The 19,344-nt window shown below is 43.9% G+C and overlaps 1 protein-coding gene across 6 annotated transcripts in view; it reads left to right on the forward strand.

Moving 5' to 3' along the window:
* Positions 1 to 19,344, forward strand: part of ZMYND8 (zinc finger MYND-type containing 8) — a 112,539-nt gene that overhangs the window by 81,598 nt on the left and 11,597 nt on the right. For 4 of the 6 annotated variants that reach the window (XM_036749410.1, XM_036749411.1, XM_036749412.1 and 1 more), the window contains 6 exons: positions 627 to 1,133; positions 11,558 to 11,938; positions 13,073 to 13,263; positions 16,150 to 16,230; positions 16,821 to 16,899; positions 17,845 to 18,084. In XM_036749410.1, coding sequence (XP_036605305.1) covers positions 627 to 1,133; positions 11,558 to 11,938; positions 13,073 to 13,263; positions 16,150 to 16,230; positions 16,821 to 16,899; positions 17,845 to 18,084 — 1,479 coding nt within the window. The remainder of the gene's footprint in view (positions 1 to 626; positions 1,134 to 11,557; positions 11,939 to 13,072; positions 13,264 to 16,149; positions 16,231 to 16,820; positions 16,900 to 17,844; positions 18,085 to 19,344) is intronic. The other 2 variants (XM_036749414.1, XM_036749415.1) reach the window with 1 other exon arrangement.

The following is a 19,344-nucleotide window of genomic DNA, read 5'->3' on the forward strand; positions in this document are numbered from 1 at the left end:
ACAAGAAAAACAAAACCCATTTCAAATATATATAGTTATATAAGACATTCATGCGTTAACTATGTTCAAAAAAAGAGAAGAAAATATGCTTCAGTCTTTTCTCTGGGTCCATTACTTTTCTTTCTGGAGGAGGACAGCATATTTCATCATGAGTCCTTTGAAATTGTTTGGCCATCGTATTGATCAGTTACTGAGTCTTTCAAAGTTGCTTGTCTTTACAATGTTGTTATTGAATAAATTATTATCCTGCCTCTACTCACTTCTCTTTGCATCAGTTCATACAGGTCTTCCTAGGTTTTTTGGAAACCAAGGGGATTTCTTTCAGGTATGGGTTGAGGTAGTTAGCTGCCAGCTAACAGAGCTTTCAGCTCTCAAATTCTGTGACATGGTGTGACATAAACTCACAACCTGAGCCCACCGTTCTTTTTTTTCTTTTAAATTTATGTATGTTTATTGCATTGCGAGCCCCCTGTTCTTATCACATCATGCTACTTATTCATAATAAGAATCTCATTTCCTCTTTAATGTTTGACATGGAAAATGTTTGCGTGGTGGTCACAGCGGTGAGGTATCCTCCTCTTGGTTAATGAATACGGCACTCACTGGTTTTTCTCCTTCCCATTTAGGAATAAATGAAATCTCGGAAGATGTTTATACAGCCGTAGAGCACAGTGATTCAGAAGATTCAGAGAAATCAGACTCAAGTGACAGCGAGTACATCAGTGATGACGAACAGAAAACTAAGGTTGAACAGGAGGAGACAGAGGACAAGGAAAGTAGCCGGACGGACAAAGATTCGGCCACCTTGAAAAAAAAGCCTAAACCTCCCACTCCGGTGGAAATCAAAGAAGATTTAAAAAGCACATCTCCCTCCACTGAAAAATCAGACCCTGTGGTCAAAGAAAAGTCCACTGCAGATCCTGAGAAGGATTTTTCAGAAAAAGTCAAGACTTTGCCCCATCCTGTGAAAGAGAAAGTTAAAGGCAAAGATGAGACAGATTCCCCTACGGTACATTTAGGTCTGGACTCTGATTCAGAGAGTGAACTTGTCATAGATCTTGGAGAAGATCATTCTGGGAGAGAGGGACGGAAGAGTAAGAAGGAGTCCAAGGAGCCGCCTGCTAAACAAGAAGGTGAGCTAGGTCAGTTTCGGGATGTTCTAATTTGTATCTTGCCACCACCTTGGACCTGGGGGTTATTTAATTCAGCTCGATTCATCAGATATTTGGTAAATGCTACATGCAAGGCATTGTGTTCACACATAAAGATGAATTGCTCCCTTCCCTAGGTGAAGTCGTGCAATGGTCCTTGCATCAGGAAGATCTGAGTTCAAATCCAGCCTTAGACACTTATTAGCTGTGGGACATGGAGCAAGTCACTTAACCTCTCTCTGACTCAGTTTCCTCAACTGCAAAGTGAGAATAGTATTAGCACCTACCTCATAAGGTGGTTGTTGTAAGGATCAAATGAGATGATATTTATAAAATGCTTAGTACAGTCCCTGGCATATAGTAAGGGCTTAATAAATGCTTGTTCCCTTTTCCTCTTCTCCTCAAGGAACTTATTTTTCACTAGGGATAGACAGAAGAATACAGATGAATAGCTAGATAAGATAGACCATTTATTATGTGCCAGGCACTGTGCTAAATGCTGGGAATACAAGAATAACAAAACAAGATGGCTCTTCCTTTCAAGTATGTCAAGATCTAATAGAGGAAGGTAAATTTTAAAGAGGAACTGGAGAGTTGGGGGAAGGGTGAGGCAGCTGGTGGAGAGGGAGAAGAGGACGTGACTACACACTCCTCACCAAACGGTGACCTTGGCTCACCGGCTGGCGAGAAGGCTCAGGATGGAGTCGTCCCTAGGAGGGCAAGGCAGCTGGCAGGGAGGGGGAGCAGAGAGTGAGTTGAGTAGGAAGATATCGTGTGTTCAGAAATAATTAAATGTGACGTAGAGGGGAGCGGCTCCTAAGCGAGATTGAGAGTGCACGAAGGGGAGTATTATGAAATTAGACCAGCAAGGTTAGGAGTGAGCTGTATTCTGGACCCAAGCCAGTCTAATGCTGTTGTGTTTTACCCTTGAGGCAATAGGGAAGCATTGAAGATTTTAGAGTGGAGGAGGACCTGATTGGACTTTGTTTTAAGAACAGCAATTTGATAGCTACATAGAGAATGGATTGGAGAGGGGACAGATTGGATGCTAGGAGACTAATTACACCTGTCCAGGTGAGATGTTACAACTAGGAGTGAGAAGAAGTTTTGGGTATTAAAGCTATTTTAGTGGTAGTTATTTCTGGAGATGAGGATACTCAGACTCAGATGGTTCTTTTGCCTAAAGTCACACAGTTAGTCACGGAATTAGTCAAATTGTAGATTTGGAAGGGGCCTCACAGATCGTGTAGCCCAACCCCCTCATTTTACCGATGGGGACTGAACTAGGCTTGGAGCCCAGGCTCCCTCCACCCACCCAGAGAGGTCATCGGTTATTTTTAACCCGTATCCACAGCTTTTGTTCTGATCACATAGAAATTTGTCCCTTAGCAGCATTCTAATTGTTTTGGTCTGCCCTTTAACCAAGGTCCCAATCAGACAGAGCATTCCCTCAGAAGTAACGTGTAAAGGGCATGTGTTCTTGTGTAGTTCACCACCCCATAGTTAAACACGCTAAGGATTTCTTTGCTGTTTGTAATTTTCAGCTTCTGTATCTTCCTAAAAATCATGGACCCAAGGAACATCAACAAACACGAACATTTCCACATACACAGAACAGAAAAAGGGATTGTACATACAGACATGAGCATTATAGGCGGCATATTTTTAAAAAGTATGCATGTTTCACCATATGTAGCTACATAGCTGCTCTGTTCCCTTCTGAACTTCTCTCTTGTGTAGCTGAAAATTATTTTTTTAACACTTTTTTCTTCCCCTCTTTTGCTTTCTTGGGGTGGGCATCATAACCCTGTTCTTCCCCCCTCCCCCTTTCAAAAAAAATGATAGCTGTCATGGGTAACAAATAAGTATAGACAAATCCACCAGATTTACACATTGTTGGTGTCTGGAAGTGTAAACCCTTTTCTCTGTTGAGGTCCACGCTGCTCCATCATCACAAGTGTGATTGGTCACTGATTCGTGTGTTTTTTGAGATTGTTTTCCTTTACCTGATTAATATTGTCCTTGTATATGTTGTTCTCCTTTACTTCACTTGGCATCAGTTCATGATAGCTGTGTAGAGAATGAATTGGAGAGGGCAAGATTGGGAGCTGGGAGACCAGTCGGGAGGCTGTCCCACCAGATGGCACTTTTGCATCCTCTTAGCAAACCTTGATGAATTTATTTTACTTTTAGCACAGTGTCCCTGGCACACAGTAAATGCTTGATAACAGATTTATTTATATCTATATCCATCTTATCTACTCCAAGGCACTGTGCAAGGCTTGGGTTGTAAGGTAAGGGGCCTTAATTGTGGTCCTGGAATCCCTGGAAGGTCCTCAAAAACCTTCCTCTATGGTCAAAACTATTTTTATAAAAATACTAATACATTTTAATTTTGGATGTGACAATTACCCACCCACATAAATAATAGATCTTTGGTGTATGTGGGGGTGGAGGGGGGAAGGGGGTAGGACAGGATGGTCCTCAGTAATATTTCACAGTGTAATTGTGTCCTGAAACCAAAAAGTTTGAGAGCTGTTGGACTAGAACTCAGACTGTCTCGCTTGGAAGTGACCTTGGGACAAGAGTTTTAGAAGCCTCAGGAACCTTCAGAGTTCATCTTGCTCAATATCTGCCTTTTAGAGATATAGCCCAGAGAGGGCAGGTTATTTACCCAAGGACACACAGATGTGAATTGTGGTCTCTAACACCTAACTTATCATTGTTTGCACTAGGCCACACTGCTTCTTTATTTTTTTGTAAAGGCAGTTGAGACTAACCTTCTTCAGAAGGAAGTCTGGATGCCGGAATAGATCTTGGGGCAGAATAATACGAAGAGGCCTGTTAAAAAAAAGATCGCTGATAAGTTCAGTAACAGCTGGTGTCATTCTAGGGAGTTGATGGAGGAGGAATTAGGTCCCTGGGTGATGATGATGATGATGAAATTGATAACACCACCACCATCTAATGTTTATACACCACCACCCATTAATGTTTATACACCGCCACCCATTTATACATTGCACCACTACCACTCCTACCACCCACTTACATAACACTAACTCCAAACGTATGTACATTACTCCCCATTTATACAGCGTCAGCAATACCAATAACACGTCACATTTCTACAACCTCAGTTTGGACCAGCACCTTTAAGGGTCTTCCCCTTCCAAATTGGTCCATCTTTTGTCTCAAATCTTACCCAGATCTTACTCATTGGAATGGGCCTTGCCTCAGATAAACTGAGACCTGGGAAAACCTTAATTTAGAAAGACCAAGGTCACCCAGTGCGTCCTGGGCCATCGCCTTTTGTCTTGCCTTCTGGGACCCTGTAGGAGAGAGTGAGGCTGATGACTTTTCACAGCTCTGCCATACTTAAATCCAATTCACGTGCAAGTCAAGACATTACCCTCATCATGTCATTGGTTCTCTTTGAGAGTGAGGTACAAACAACACAACACCTAACATGTATATAAAAATAGCAGCCAGCATTTAAATACCATCTAACATTCAAAAAAACAACACCTAACATTATGCACCACCACCACCTAATATTTATACGCTGCTACTGCCACCACCTGATATTTATACTACAATGACACCACCTATTATTTATGTGACGACAGCCACAACATCTAACGTCAGTATAATGCTGTTAGGTTTTGCTTGAGGGAGCATTTCATGGTGGATAGAGATTGAGTTTTGGAGCCAGAAAGACTGGCTGGGGGTTATGGTGGGAGGCCATGAAGTCACTTTTCAGTTCCCTAGACCAGAAGTGTCAGACATGGTGGGCTACATACAGCCCACAATACTCCCAACGGGTGGAACTAGATTAAGATGTAATTGGGAAATATTTAACAAAATAAATAAAAATGCAATAAAACATAGATAATGTTACATTTTAAAACTAAGTCAGTATGCGGCCTGATTGGTAGAGAAGGTTTCTTTTTCTGGGAGAGTCCTCTGTCAATGAAATCTCAGGTCTGGTCTCTGTCCCTTTAAGGTGTTACATCTGAGTTCCATAACAATTCTGTAGAGTACAGATACAATGGAGATTATTTTCCCCATTTTACAGACAAAGGTATGGCTCTGCGCTCACTCCGACCAAGCCTTCCTCTTGGTGTTGCTCTGAACTGAGCAGAGTAAGCCCCCATCCAGTGTGGCCAGAAGTCTCTGTAGGAAGGAGATGGAAGGGAAGGAGAGACTTGTAGGGGGTTCATATCAACTTGTGGTCATCCTGTGTGCCTCTCAGTGAATGGTCAGAACATCCAGTGAGGGGATTCCAAAGAAGAGGGCTGTTGTCACTGTTGGAGGGATGAGTTATTGGACTCAAATGTTATTGTACTAAGCAACCAAGGAACTTTATTTGCCAGTCATTACAAGAATAATGGCAAGAAATTCAGCATTCTGTAGTAGATAGAAAACTGGCTTTGGAGTCAGGAAGAGCTAAGTTCAGGTTGTGCCTCTGATATATGCTGGCCGTGTGACTGTGGTCTAGTCACTTAATTGCCCAGTGACCTAGGCTATTCTCTAATAATGAATTTTAGAGCAGTTGCTCATCTGTGTTGGTAGAGGAAGCTTCTTCACCTGGAGTTCCCTACTCTAAGGAAACTTTATAGGAGGTTACATTTCCTCAACCCCCCAGAAAGGTGACAAGAATCCCAACCACTTTCTGGTTACAAAGCCTTTTTTACATGAATTAATTTTGAAATGTTGGGTAGCACTGGAATGGAATTGGAGACCACCTAGTGCCACAACTCCAGAGCAACACTTGCCTAAGTTCATCCAATTGGTCATTGAAGATCCGGGATTCGAACTCAGATCTTCTGGCTGATCCCAGCTCAAGTACTCTTTCCACACTACGTGAACTCTCTGAGTTGTAAGAGGCACAGCCATAGAACGAAGAGAATCTGTTTCCTCACCTATAAAATTCAGAAGTTAGATTAGATGACTTCCTGGAACCCTTGTATGACTATGATTATTATAGTTTTATTCTTGGACTTTTTTGGGAGGAGGGGTCCCACATTTTTATAGGATCCTGCTATTTTTAGAAGTGATCTTTTTTAATAATTTTTTTACTGAACATTCTTAAGATGGATAGGGTTAGATTATACTTTGTCAGTACGCTTATGATACTTTTAACTCTGATTTAGTGGGTGTGTGTAAGCCCCAAGGGGTTAAATTGGCTTTTATAGCTAATGATCAAGAGATCATTAATGAGAAGGAAAAAAAAATCCTCTTTAAGAGATTCCTTTCTTCCTTTAATCCATCATCTGTCCTCTCCTTTCTTTTCTTTATGCTCTAGTTCAGGGCTGTCCAAAATGCAGCAGGCCAGCATGTGGCCCACAGTGTGATTTATGTGGCCGGCCTACAGGCAAAGAAATTTACATAAATGCTTTAGTAACCTTACAAGCATACAAATTTTCATAAATGCTTTAGTAAATGAAGCCCAGCTACTGCAGAGCTCTCACTAAAATGGCAAATCAAAATATATTATCTGTTGTCTCAGTAAAAACCTAAGGTTGGACAGCCCTGGTCTAATTCATAGATTCTAGGCCTAGAATCATCTGTATCATCTAGGCCAGTGGTCCTCAAAATAGGGTCCCTGAGACCCTTTTAGGAGGTTCAGGAGGTTAAAACTCTTTTCAAAATAATGCTGAGACATTTTAATTTTGAATGTATTTAAATATTGATAGATACAACTCAAACAAGTTCTTTGGGAGGAGGGTCCTCAGTAATATTTTTTAAGATTGTAAAGGGGTCCTGAGCCCAAAAAGTTGAAGAATCACTGATCTAGGCAAATGTCTCTTGCTTAATGAGTTAATTTACAAGAGAATTACTTTTCCCCAGATGCTTGTCTTTCATGTACAAGATGACTGGAATCAGAGACTCACTTGGTTATTTTTGGATTAAGCAGGCTCGTGCATGCTGATGGTCTTGCCTGAATCTTTTTTTCTTGTTATTTCTGCTCTGGGCAGTTGAGGTGAACCCTGTGATCCCCATTTATGTGGGGGTGGGTAAAGATGGCTGTAGGATTTGCAGTAAAGGTTGACAGAAGATAACTCTGGTTATTCTTCCAACTGACCTTTTGTGTGGGTGGGCCAGCCTTTTTTAAGAATCCATTTTCTAAGAAGAGGAATGTGATTTTAAAAAAGCCAATTTGGAGAACATAAAAGGAATTATAGGAATTTTTGCATGCTAGAAACTCTGTCTGTGGAGGTGCCCTCCCAGGCCCTTGAAGAGACTGAAAAGGGTAATAATATCACGTTTAGGGTGTGGCTGGATACTGAACACCATGGTCTGAGAGAGAGAGAGAGAGAGAGAGAGAGAGAGAGAGAGAGAGAGAGAGAGTGTGTGTGTGTGTGTGTGTGTGTGTGTGTGTGTGTGTGTTGGGGGGGGGCGGTCAGGGAGCACTCAGTGCCTCTGGGGTCAGCAGCAGGATGGTTCTGGCTAGAGATGAGAGGGCTGGACTGCTTGGTAAAGGGAGAGAGAGGCGTGAGCCACCTCAGAGCCCCCGTGTTTGGAAGCCTGTGCTAGGCCTACCTCCCTAATGGTGGTTATCCAGACTCGGTTTTTCAGCCAAACCACAGGGGGAGAACATTTTATTCCAGAAGTCAAAACAGGCAATTTGCTTCCATTCATCCTCCTTGGCTTCCCAGAAACATTTAGCTTACTGAAATATTCCCTGGATATAATTATATTAATGTTTTTATGGGGGTGATATAAACTTTAAAAGGATGGGCATATTTTTTTATTAAGTAATTTAATGTCATAAAGATTTAATCATACTTTTTGTTCTTTTGGGAAACCTTATTTCAGTGTTTCTAGAGAAGTGCATGATTTCAGGCTTTCTGATGACCTGGGTGGTCTTTGTCCCCACCGATTGTCAGTTTTTCAGCAGTATTGCTAGTTGCCAGCTCCACTGCAGTTTAGGGCCTTACTGTTTTTTTTATTCTGATTGCTTTACAGGTATGACAGTTTATCATATTGTACCTTGAATATGCAACTTTGGAATCTGTTTAGAGCACTAATGGTTGATTACTGGCTTTTAAAAATGAGAGAAGTTACAAGCACAATTTGAGAACCCTCCACTTACCTTCAGGGGCCCAAAACTATCTTCTTAAGAGTCATATGGTCATTTAAGGACTCTAATCAAATAATAATAATAACGTTGTTGTCGTTGAATAGTTTTTAAGTTATTCTCCGTGATCCCATTTTGAGTTTTCTTGGCAAAGAGTGGTTTGCCATTTCCTTCTCCAGCTCATTTTACAGATGAGGAACTGAAGTAAACCTAGTTAAGTGACTTGCCCAAGGTCATACAGCTTGTCAGCCTCTAAGGTCAGATTTGAACTCAGGAAGATGTCCTTCCCATTTCTAAGCCCAGTGCTCTATCCACTGTGCCACCTAGCTGCCAGTAATGGTTAGCGGTAGTGGTACTGGTACTACTAGTGGTAGTGGTGGTGGTGGTGGTAGTATTTAAAAATAAAAGAGCAGTTACAGAGTTACATATAAATTATATATTGATATGTAATATGTATATATATGTGTATATATACATATGTATCTTTATCTATAAGATTATTTTTTAAAGCACAGTTTCATGAACGCTGCCATTGTTTTCAGGGACCCCAAACCCATCTTTGTAGGAGTAATAGAGTCATTTAAGAGTTCTAATTAAATAATAATAATAGTAGTAGTAGTAATTAATACTATCCTAGATCTGAACCTGGACGGGGTCTTGCAGGTGAGTCCTCTTAGCTACCCCTGCTCCCCCATTTCACAGATGAGGAAACAGAGACCTAGAGAGGCTAGATAACTTGCCTGAGGACACATAGATAGTAAATAGAAGAGCTGGGATTCCTATGCAGATCCTCTGGCTACAGGTCCAGTTCTTTTTTTTTTTCCACCCATGATTTAATTGGTTAAAATCTCACGATGTTCTGGATGCCAACAGATGCTCCAGATATTGTAAGGGGGCGGAGCGGAGGGTTAGTCCTAACCGTCCAAGGACAAAACCATATACATTCTTGCCTGTGAACAGCTCTTCTTTTGAGGGAGGTGTTGCTTTTCTTGGGACTAGGGGGCACCATAGTGCAGAGAGGGCTGGCCCTGGAGTTAGGAAGACCCGAGTTCAAATTTAGCCTCAGACACTTGATAGCTGTATGACCCTGGGCATGTTACTTAACCCTGCTTGCCTCAGTTTCCTCATCAGTAAAATGAGCTGTAGAAGGAAATGGCAAATCCTCCAGCATCTCTGCCAAGAACATTGCCCTCCGGCCCCTCCTTTCCCTCCCAAAATGGGGTTACAGTATTGGACACAACTGAACAACTCAACAACAACAAAAGACTCTGTGCTCCCTTTGGCCTCTGGGGCTTGGTTTCCTCATTTGTAAAATTGGACTTGATGCTGCTTTAACTGCATGGGCCTGTGATTCCACTATGACAGCTTATTCTTCCTTAAAGATGAGCCCAGGGCCATCTCTGTTTAAAATCCCCACTTCTGCCTGCGCTTCTGCTTCCCAGCCTTCTCTCCTCCTGCTATCCTTCTCTACCTCTGTTCTGTCTCCAGGCTGGGCTGGTGCTCCTTGCTCCTGACCTCCCCTCATCTCTGCCCTTGGGAATCTTCCCCCTCCTGGAGAGCCCGGGTTTGGGCTGCCAGGTTTAGGCTGAGTTTGGGCCACTGGGGTTGGGCCTCCGGGTTCAGGCTGGGTTTGGGCCACTGGGGTTGGGCCTCCGGGTTCAGGCTGCTGTGTGGTGCTCATTCCCCCAGTCTTCCCAGAGCCTTCTGTAGAAAGGGCCCTTTCCAAAACCTCCCCGCGTTCTTTCTGATGCATCTCTTCTTATACTTTGCTATCCTTCTGCCTTTTATTTTTTTCTCATCCCTCCTGCTAGACTGTGAGCCTGTGATTATAGATTGAGAGCTGGAAAGAACCTCAGAGGTCATCTAGTCAGTTAATCAACCAGCAAACATTTAGCACCTACTGTGTGCCAGGCACTGTGCTAAGTGCTGGAGATACAAAGAAAGGCAAATATGGTCTCAGGGAGCTCTCATTCTAATGGGGGGAGATGGAATGCAAATAACTACATATATGCAAGATATATACGTGGAAGGTAAGTGATGTCAGAGGGAGGGGAGTCCATCCAGCTCCCCCATCTTCCAGATGAGGAAACTGAGGCCAAGGCAAGTCAAGTGAATTGCCTAAGATGACACAGGCAGGAAGCATCAGAAGTGGGATTCGAACCCAAGTCCTCTTACCTCCACTTGGTGCTGTTTCCTTTGTACTACTCTCCTTCATGGCAAGGACCGTGTTCCAGATTTCTTTATATCGCAGATATTGCCTTATATACTTGGTGATGAGTCAATGTTGGTTGAGGGCAGCCAGGCAGTACAGTGGATAGAGCACCAACTCTGGAGTCTGAAAGACCTGAATTCAAATTTGGCCTCAGGCACTTACTGTCTGTGTGACCCTGGGTAAGTCACTTAATCCTGTTTGTCTCATTTCCTCATTTGTCAAATGAGCTGGAGAAAGGAATGGCAAACCGCTCCAGTCTCTCTGCCAAGAAAACCCCGAATGGGGTCAGAAAGTCTATTCCCATTCCAGTGATTAAAGAGCAAGTTGGAAAAATGCCTCAGAAATAGCCTGATGAGTTTGGGTGCTGTGCCAGCAAACCTTTGTTCTTCTGGTCCTTGCAGCTGGGCTCGGGCCACGAGAGGACTTCTCCAGTAGAAAGAGCAGTGGAGTAGAAGTCAGGCTAGACTTGGATTCCTGTCCTGTGGCCAGAGGCAAGGCAGGCCTCAGTTTCCTCATCTGTAAAATGGAAATAATACCTGTACGGTTTTTCTGAAATGGGTTGTTTGTGGGTATCTAATGAAATAATATTTATGTAAAATGCTTTTGCCAATATGATGTCAGTGACACATTATATATTTATAACAGTATATATTAATTACATATTGCAAAATACTGCATGTGATATAGCTGATTATGATATATAATATGTGATATTACGCACAAATATAATATGCTTGTATACATATATAAATATAACATGCATAATGCAATATATAATGTAAGTCTTATAGGTAACATAACCAGTCATAATATGTGCTATTATGTTATGGTCTAAATGTGGTATGTACTTTGCATAATTATACAGAATATTGTCTCTATATAACACATTTCTCTAACATATTTCAGTGTTAGCCATTATTATTATTATTATCATATCGTCAGTTTTCCTTCATAGCAATAGCTGACATCTTACATGGTGTTTTAAGGTTTGCAAAGCAGTTTACACACGCTATCTCATCTGATTCTCAAAACAAATCTATATGGGTTTTTTTATGCCATTGTTAGATGAACAGAAGTCAAATATCTTTTTTTTTTCCCCTGTGGCTTTAGCTGTAGGTAAAGCCCCACCACCCTCTAGTGCCAACAGCAGCCATCCTCCCCCCGAAACACCTGTCCTCACCCGATCCGCGGCCCAAACCTCCCCGGCAGGCGTCGCCGCAGCCGCCACCACCATCGCTGCCCCCGCCATCGCTGCTCCCCCGGCGGCCACCGGGAGCCCCGTGAAAAAGCAGAGGCCGCTGCTACCTAAGGAAACCGCACCAGCCGTGCAGCGGGTCGTGTGGAATTCTTCAAGTAAGTTTCAAACGTCTTCTCAGAAATGGCACATGCAGAAGGTCCAGCGTCAGCAGCAGCAGCAGAGTCACCAAGGCCAGCAGCAGCAGCCCCAGTCCTCCCAAGGGACAAGATATCAGACCAGACAGGCTGTGAAAGGTATCTTGCCCCTCCCTCCATTCTCAGTGGAGCCCAACTCCATCCCATCATATATTTTTAGGACTAGCATCCTCACTATTTTTAGTTCCCATTACACATTTGTTTTCAGATCATGCCATGCCGAAAGCATTCTTCATTTCCTTCGTCTTGTTGACGAAATTATACAGTGTGATAAGCTGGTAGCAAAGTATGTTTTAATAGAAATGCATTGTTAGCCGGTTTGGAGAAGCCATCTGTGGAAGTTACCCAATTAGCAGCAGAGTCATTCCCGTTTGTGTATCTCCAGCCCCCCAGCTCTTTACAGGTCCAGCCTAGCATTGATTCGAGACAAAACAAACACATTAAAATCTAGCTCCTGGTTGGCATTCATCTGTAACCACTAGGCCAGACATGTAGGGTTGTTTTTTTTGTGTGTGTGTGTGCACTGCTGAGCTGAGTTAATGCAGATCTCATACAGAGAAAGAGAAAATTGTCTTTGGTTGCATGTAAGCTGGGCTCTGGGACTTTAGCGTGACACTTTCATGTAATTCTCCCAGGAGGAGAAATGTAGTCACCCGGAGCCCCTCGTGAAGCCCTTCCAAGGCAGAATGGCTTTAAAAGATTTTAGGCAGCGAAGGCATGGTCTCAGAACTTCTGTGTTAAGGGGACATAGGACAGAAAGGTGCCATCTGTCTGCTGGGAACAGAACTGAGAATGGAAACATGCCCATTCATGATTAGAGTCCCCAGTCTATGATCTTTTGGTTCCAACTTCATACCCACTATCTTCCTCCAACTCTTCTGGTGCTAGCAAGAGTGTGGGTTTATTTAAGGAGTGGCAGCATCGATTCCTAGAACAGGGGTTCCTAACATTTTTTTTGTTGGGCAGTCTGGCTAAGCAACGAAGGACTCCTCCGCATGTTTTTAAATGTGTAAAATACATAGGATTGCACGGTTACATCAAAACATAGATACCAAAATATTAAAGAAGCAAATTCATGGTTGAAGAGCCAAGGTTAAGAAATCCTGTGCTAGACAGTTTGCTTTGCTCCTGTAGAGGGCAGCTTATAGGTCAGAAGTTAGCTTCATCTGCAGCTTATGTTTCGTAACAAGTGTACACAAGACAGTAAGGTAATAGCATCCTTTCCTTCCCCAGCCGTCCAGCAGAAGGAAATCACTCAGAGCACCTCGACCTCCACCATCACTCTCGTGACGAGTACCCAGCCGGTGTCCATGGTCACCAGCTCAGGATCCTCAAGCACACTGTCATCTTCGCTCAACACCGACTTGCCCATCGCCACGGCTTCGGCGGATGTGGCCGCTGATATCGCCAAGTACACTGGCAAGGTGAGCGCTGGAAAACGGGGCCGTAAAGGCGGAGGCCTGCTGGTAGGGCCTCAAGGGCCGTGCTTCTAAGGCAAGGTGATTTGGAGTCTTAAACGCTAGGTTTCATGAGGCCTGGCTGAGAATATGGAGAAGACAACAGCTTCTGCCCACGGTCTTCTCGTTCTTCCCATCATCGGTCATCGTGAGATGGTTTTAAAGTTGGAACGATTTCATATATTACACCTGTGCTGTTACTGGAGTGGTTTCTACAGTGGAGATTGTTGGAATGCTGGAATCCCATGGCCTCTGCTATGAGAAGCGTTTTCTTACATGATTTTTTTTTTTAAGATAGGGAAAAGGAGGAGGGGGAGAATGTGTTCTCCTCATCTAACAATGAACTGTTGGCTTTCCGGTTTTCATTGCTGCTTTTGCCAAATGTCCAGCAAACCGAAGGAGCCGTGCACTCTTCCCCAGGGTCTGTAAATTCGCATTCAGATAGGTGGAAGCGGAATCATATTATATTGCAAATGCTTGCTCGGTCTAGATTATCCATTTTTTTCTTGGTGAGTTACACGTTTTCAGGAATTACACTTTATTCTTAGTGCAGCTAAGAATAAGATACTCTAGGCGTTAGGGATTGAGCTCCTTTCCGGGAGAAGGCCTAGTAACTGTGTGTCCGTAGTGTACCTAGGGTGGAGTGATGCGGCCTTTGTCCCTAGGCTGCCAGACAAACGTAGTCACTCATGTCTGAGGACAGTGAGACCCGCTAGTCTCTATCTCTTCTGCAGTGAGTGTGTGTATTTTATAGTCATGTATCAAAGTTGGCTACTCCCTGTGAAACGCGGGAGCTGGAAGGATCTTCAAAGGCTCCTCTAGTCTCATCTCCAGTTTGGGCCCCAGGAGGGAATGTGATTTACCCAAGGTCATTAAGTCAGTAAGTGGCACCCCTTGGCTCTCAGACCACGGGTTTCCTGGATCCAGGGCTGGGATGTGTGGCTTTTGCCATCCTGCTGCCATTTTTGGCAGAAGTGTTTCCCTCATTTGGGAGGCATCGTGGTGTCGAGAAATGGGCTCTGGAGTCCTAGGACCCAGACGGGTTTAGCGAACATCCGTTCTCACTGCGTGTCAGGCACTGTGCTGCGTCAATATCCCATCTGATCTTCACAACCACCCTGGGAGCTAGGTGCTATTTTTAGTCCCTACAGATGAGGAAACTGAGGTCAACAGGTTAAACGTCTCGTTCAGGGTCACACGGCAAGTAGATGTTTGAGGCTGGGTTTGTGCGCTCTGTGCTCTATCCACTGGGTCGCCCGGCTGCCTTTACGCTTCCTATTTGATGTTAGGTAAGTCACTTGACCGCCCTGGGCCTCGTCCGTAAATTCAGGAGTTGACCTAAAGGACCTTTAAGGTACCTTTATGGTCTTTATTGTTGATCCTATGGGGGGCGGGGGGGGGGGGGAGGGGTTGGATTAATTTTCTCTTTGTCTCCAAGGAGACGGGAGGTGAAGATTGAGATGTGTATATTTTGGCTGAAGGATAATTCTTCATTACTGTGGAATTCCTTATTAAATTTGGAAATACTGATGTGTCTAAGGAGATGAGGCAATGATTTCTCTGAAATGGAATGCAATCGCTAGCACGGAGTGTATCAGATTTCTTAAACTTTTTAAGAGTTTTCGTTTTAATTTTAAAAAATTGACAGCGTTAGTAGTAAAATCTCAGTGTAGACTAATAAAGAATGATTGTAAAACGCTTGCAAAATACAAGAGGTTGTTTTTGCTGGCAGGTCCCCCAGTGGGACAGTGGTGTAAGCTGGGAATTGAAATCTCCATGTTGTCTCGACAGTGAGACAGGCATTTTGTTCTCCCCATCTCTCACCCTTGTTTGGGGGTGAATTTGAGGTTAATTAACTTGGATTTTTCTGCAAAACTATTTCATTTGTCTGTGGAAAATTGACTTTTATATACAGAAGCAGCAGATTGGAAAATACAGAGTAAAGTTAAACACTGGGTCCTAGGACTTTGGTTAGAGACTTTAATTACTCTTCTGGCCATCTGCCCCCTCTCCTGGGGCTGGGCAGGGGGGGAGAGCCCATCACTGCTCACACTTGCCCTTTCCCTTCTTCCATAATCAGCCTTCCCTTGGGAGACACCATGCTGCTGCTGCTGCTGCTTTTTTCACTGTTTCTTTCCTGGGCACACTCTTAAATAAACAGACTACTCTCCGGGAGTTAGGGCTTGAACTCCTTTCCAGGAGACCTAGTTAGCCATGTGGGTATAGCCGTAACTAGGGTGGAGTGATGGGGCCTTCATCCCTGGAGTGCTAAAGTTTAGAGGGTGCTGTTGATCTTTGTACTCTGAGTAGAAACAACTGAGATTAGCGTGTGTGGTTAGCAAGAATAAATAGTTAAACTGAAAGCAGCCGGAAGACATGCTTCTTCTCTTCAGCATGTGAACGCCTACCTACTCTGGTCCCTCTGAGCTCCTATCAGCCTCCCAGATAATAGCTGCCTACAAGCTAGGCAGTGTAGTGGATAGAGCGCTGGTTAGGGTCAGAAACACCTAACTCTGAATCTGGAATGAGTGGCCATGTCACCCTGGGCAAGTTACTTAAACTCGCCTTAGTTTGACTATCTTTAAAATGGGGATAGCACCTAAGGGCTTTGTAAATTTTAGAGGACCATACAAATGCTGGCTTGCCGGGGTCTCCTACTCCACGGCCTTGTGTTCCAAAGCCTTAGGTCCTCTCCCCAGTTGAATTTGTCCTAACAAGTTGATTAGAGGGTGCCTTTTTTTCTTTTTGTCTCAGAATTGGCAGTTACCACTCTTACGGCCTGCAGATGCCACCCGAGTATTCTCGTGAAATATCTAATCCTGACTCACACTTATTTTTGGTTTTGTCTTTTAGATGATGGATGCCATAAAAGGCACAATGACAGAAATATATAACGACCTGTCTAAGAGTACCACTGGAAGTACAATAGCCGAGGTCCGTTGAGATTTGTTGATTTCCTATTTATTAACAGGAAAACTGTATGTGTCTTGGTTCCTATAAAAGGGAGCTGGGGAAATTTGCTCTGAAAATTTTTCTTCCCCTTGTTCTATCGGTAATGAAAACTTACCTCCTCCGGGGGGATGTGGGGGTGGGGAGACTCCTTCAGCCTTGCATGTAGATGGACGTTGCTTTGTTCCCCTTATTCTAATGGGGGAGGTTGGGCTGAGCTGATGGACCCCACTGTGCAGTGACCACATCTGCAGTCGGTTTTCAGAAGGTCGAATCTTGGTCACTTGCTCTGGTTTCAGATATAGCAGAGGGATGCTGCTGTGAGTCTGTTTAATGAGCCTGGATTTGTGTGTGTTGACTTTTTAACAGTGTTGGGGCCCGCTGGGTTTGGATTGGGGTGTGAGGCCCTTGAGTCTGGGATTGCCTGTCAGGATTGGGTTTTTTGATAGGTCATATTTGTGTGTGGGACAAGGGGGCCACGGTGATCACCCCAGAGCCCGTATTTTGTAAATTCTCCATACGTTACAGTAATCCCTAACTTCGGCCTATCCGACCTTTGTCCTCTTGTGCTTCAGATTCGACGTTTGAGAATCGAGATTGAGAAACTTCAGTGGCTCCATCAGCAGGAACTCTCAGAGATGAAGCACAATTTGGGTATCCCTCCATCTGTGATGTTTCTGAGCCTTGGCAGGGAAAAGGGTTAAAAGTGGGCAGGCTTGTATCTGCACCCCAAGTGAAGACTTGGAAGAGTGAGGGAATAATTGGTTGTAATTTCAGCTATGTATTGGAGGGCCCGGTGTCTGGATGTCCTCACCAAAAAAAAACCAAAACAGGGAAAGTAGGTTCTGGCAGAGTCCTCTTGTATTTCCTCTGTTTTCAAAAGTTAGAATTTTGAACTAGTGAAGTTCTGAATGGCTTCGAATCTATGCTCAGCCCTATCGATAAGGTGCCCCTATGTTGTGGACTCCTAGACGAGAGTTAGACAGTGCTGTGTTTCCCATCGGTTCTACCTGGCATTCTGTATTGCATATTGAGTAGGCCTCATGATGCAGAGGGTAAAGATCTCCTAGGGCCCCCTGGCGGAGGACTTACTGTTATTCTTGCCAGGCATTTTGTTTCTTTGGGCCTCAGTTTACTCACCTGTAAAATGAAGCCTAGATATTCTCCCAGGCCTTTTCAAGCTCTAGTATTCTGATTTTTCTAGGTCCTAGAATATCGCATTTAATACAATACCCTAATGTGAAAGGAACGTGTACGCCACCATCTTTTCAAAGGGCTCATTTCCCTTGCTTTCTCGTCCTCAAAGAGGTATCTGGGTATAGTGGATAGAGAGTTGGCCTCATGCTGGCTGAGAGACCCTGGGCAATTCACTTAATGCCTCAGACAGCTTTGAAGAGTATAAGGTGTGGAGAAGATGCTTGTGTGCATTGGTAGAAGGATTTCCTCATCTGGGAGTTCCTTAGACCGATGAAACCGCAGGCTTTGTGAACTTAAAAGCCGTGTCATTGCGAGCTGACATTAACAAGTCCTGGTCACCCCCCTTCCCCACCATGTAGATAAGAGGTAAAGACAAGCTGATTTCTCCCATGTCCCGAACAGAACTGACCATGGCCGAGATGCGGCAGAGCCTGGAGCAGGAGCGTGACCGCCTGATTACTGAGGTCAAGAAGCAGCTGGAGCTGGAGAAGCAGCAGGCTGTGGATGAGACCAAGAAGAAGCAGTGGTGTGCGAACTGCAAAAAAGAAGCCATTTTCTATTGCTGTTGGAACACCAGCTATTGTGATTACCCGTGCCAGCAGGCCCACTGGCCCGAGCACATGAAGTCATGTACACAGTCAGGTAACTCACCCTTCTGGAGCCCCCATGCAGAAACTCCTGGGGCTGCAAGGGTGTCGATGCTCACGGACTTCCCGTAGGGGTCAGAATCGCCAGCATAGGATCATGAGGACCCTGACATTGCCCTTGGGAAATGAAGTCAGGCTTGGTATCCTTTTGTGCCAGAAGTAAACGTGGAGTCCCCGTCATGGTGTTCAAGTTAATGTTGTAAGAGGTGAATTTGAAACCTCCCCTATCCTCCTCCTACAGGATAATACTCAGATGTTTCAAAACAAATCTGGTCTAGCCCCCTTCTAGCCCCTAGCCCTAGGAAGAGTATGTTACAGCCTACCTGTGTCAAATAGCCCCTTTAGCCTTAAATCTCCCTTTATAGAGAACTTAAATTCCTTTTTGATTTTGTTTTCAGTCTCAAATTCTTTCTCTTCCCTCTTCTCCTTCTCTACTCGTTGAGAAGACAAGAAAAACAAAACCCATTACAAATACATATAATCATTCAAAACAAATTCCTACATTAGCTACATTCCAAAAAAAAAAAAAAGCAAGAAAAAGGAAGAAATGCTTTAATTACATTCAGAATGTATCACCTCTCTGTCTGGAGGTGATAGGATAGCACGTCCACATGAGTCCTTTGGAATTGTGGGTTGGCTGCATCAGAGTTCCTAAGTCTTTCGGAGTTGATTATCATTTACAGCTTTGCTATTAACTGTATAGATTGAGACCTTAAATTTCTATTCCTAAGATCATTAGAGTCAGAAGATGACCCTTGTAATGCAAATTGCCATTTATCAGTGCGCAACTCACATTAATCCCTCTGAGCCTCGGTGGCCTCATGTGTAAAATGGGAATACCATCCTTTCCCCTGTCTCCTTCATAGGGCTGTTGGGTTGATCCAGTGAGATGATGAGTGGGAAAGCAGGCTGAACTGTCAAGAGGTATAGAAATAGAATAGTAGGGACAGCCAGGTGGCGCAGTGAGTAGAGCACCGGCCCTGGAGTCAAGAGGACCTGAGTTCAAATCCGGCCTCAGGCACTTGACACACTTAATAGCTGTGTGACCTTGGGCAAATCACTTAACCCCAATTGCCCTGCCTTCCCCCCTTGCAAAAAAAGAAAGAAAGAAATAGAATAGTCTAGCCTCTGAGAAACTGGATGTACCTTCAGTCATAGCCTTTGTTATCTCTGCATGTGGCAACAGACTCCTTCAACCCGTGGCCTCTGTGTGTTCTAATTAGGTCTGTTCCTTTTAACTTTTCCCTGAAAGGCC

This window comes from Trichosurus vulpecula, chromosome 3 (assembly GCF_011100635.1).
Source record: "Trichosurus vulpecula isolate mTriVul1 chromosome 3, mTriVul1.pri, whole genome shotgun sequence".
Taxonomy (NCBI): domain Eukaryota; kingdom Metazoa; phylum Chordata; class Mammalia; order Diprotodontia; family Phalangeridae; genus Trichosurus; species Trichosurus vulpecula.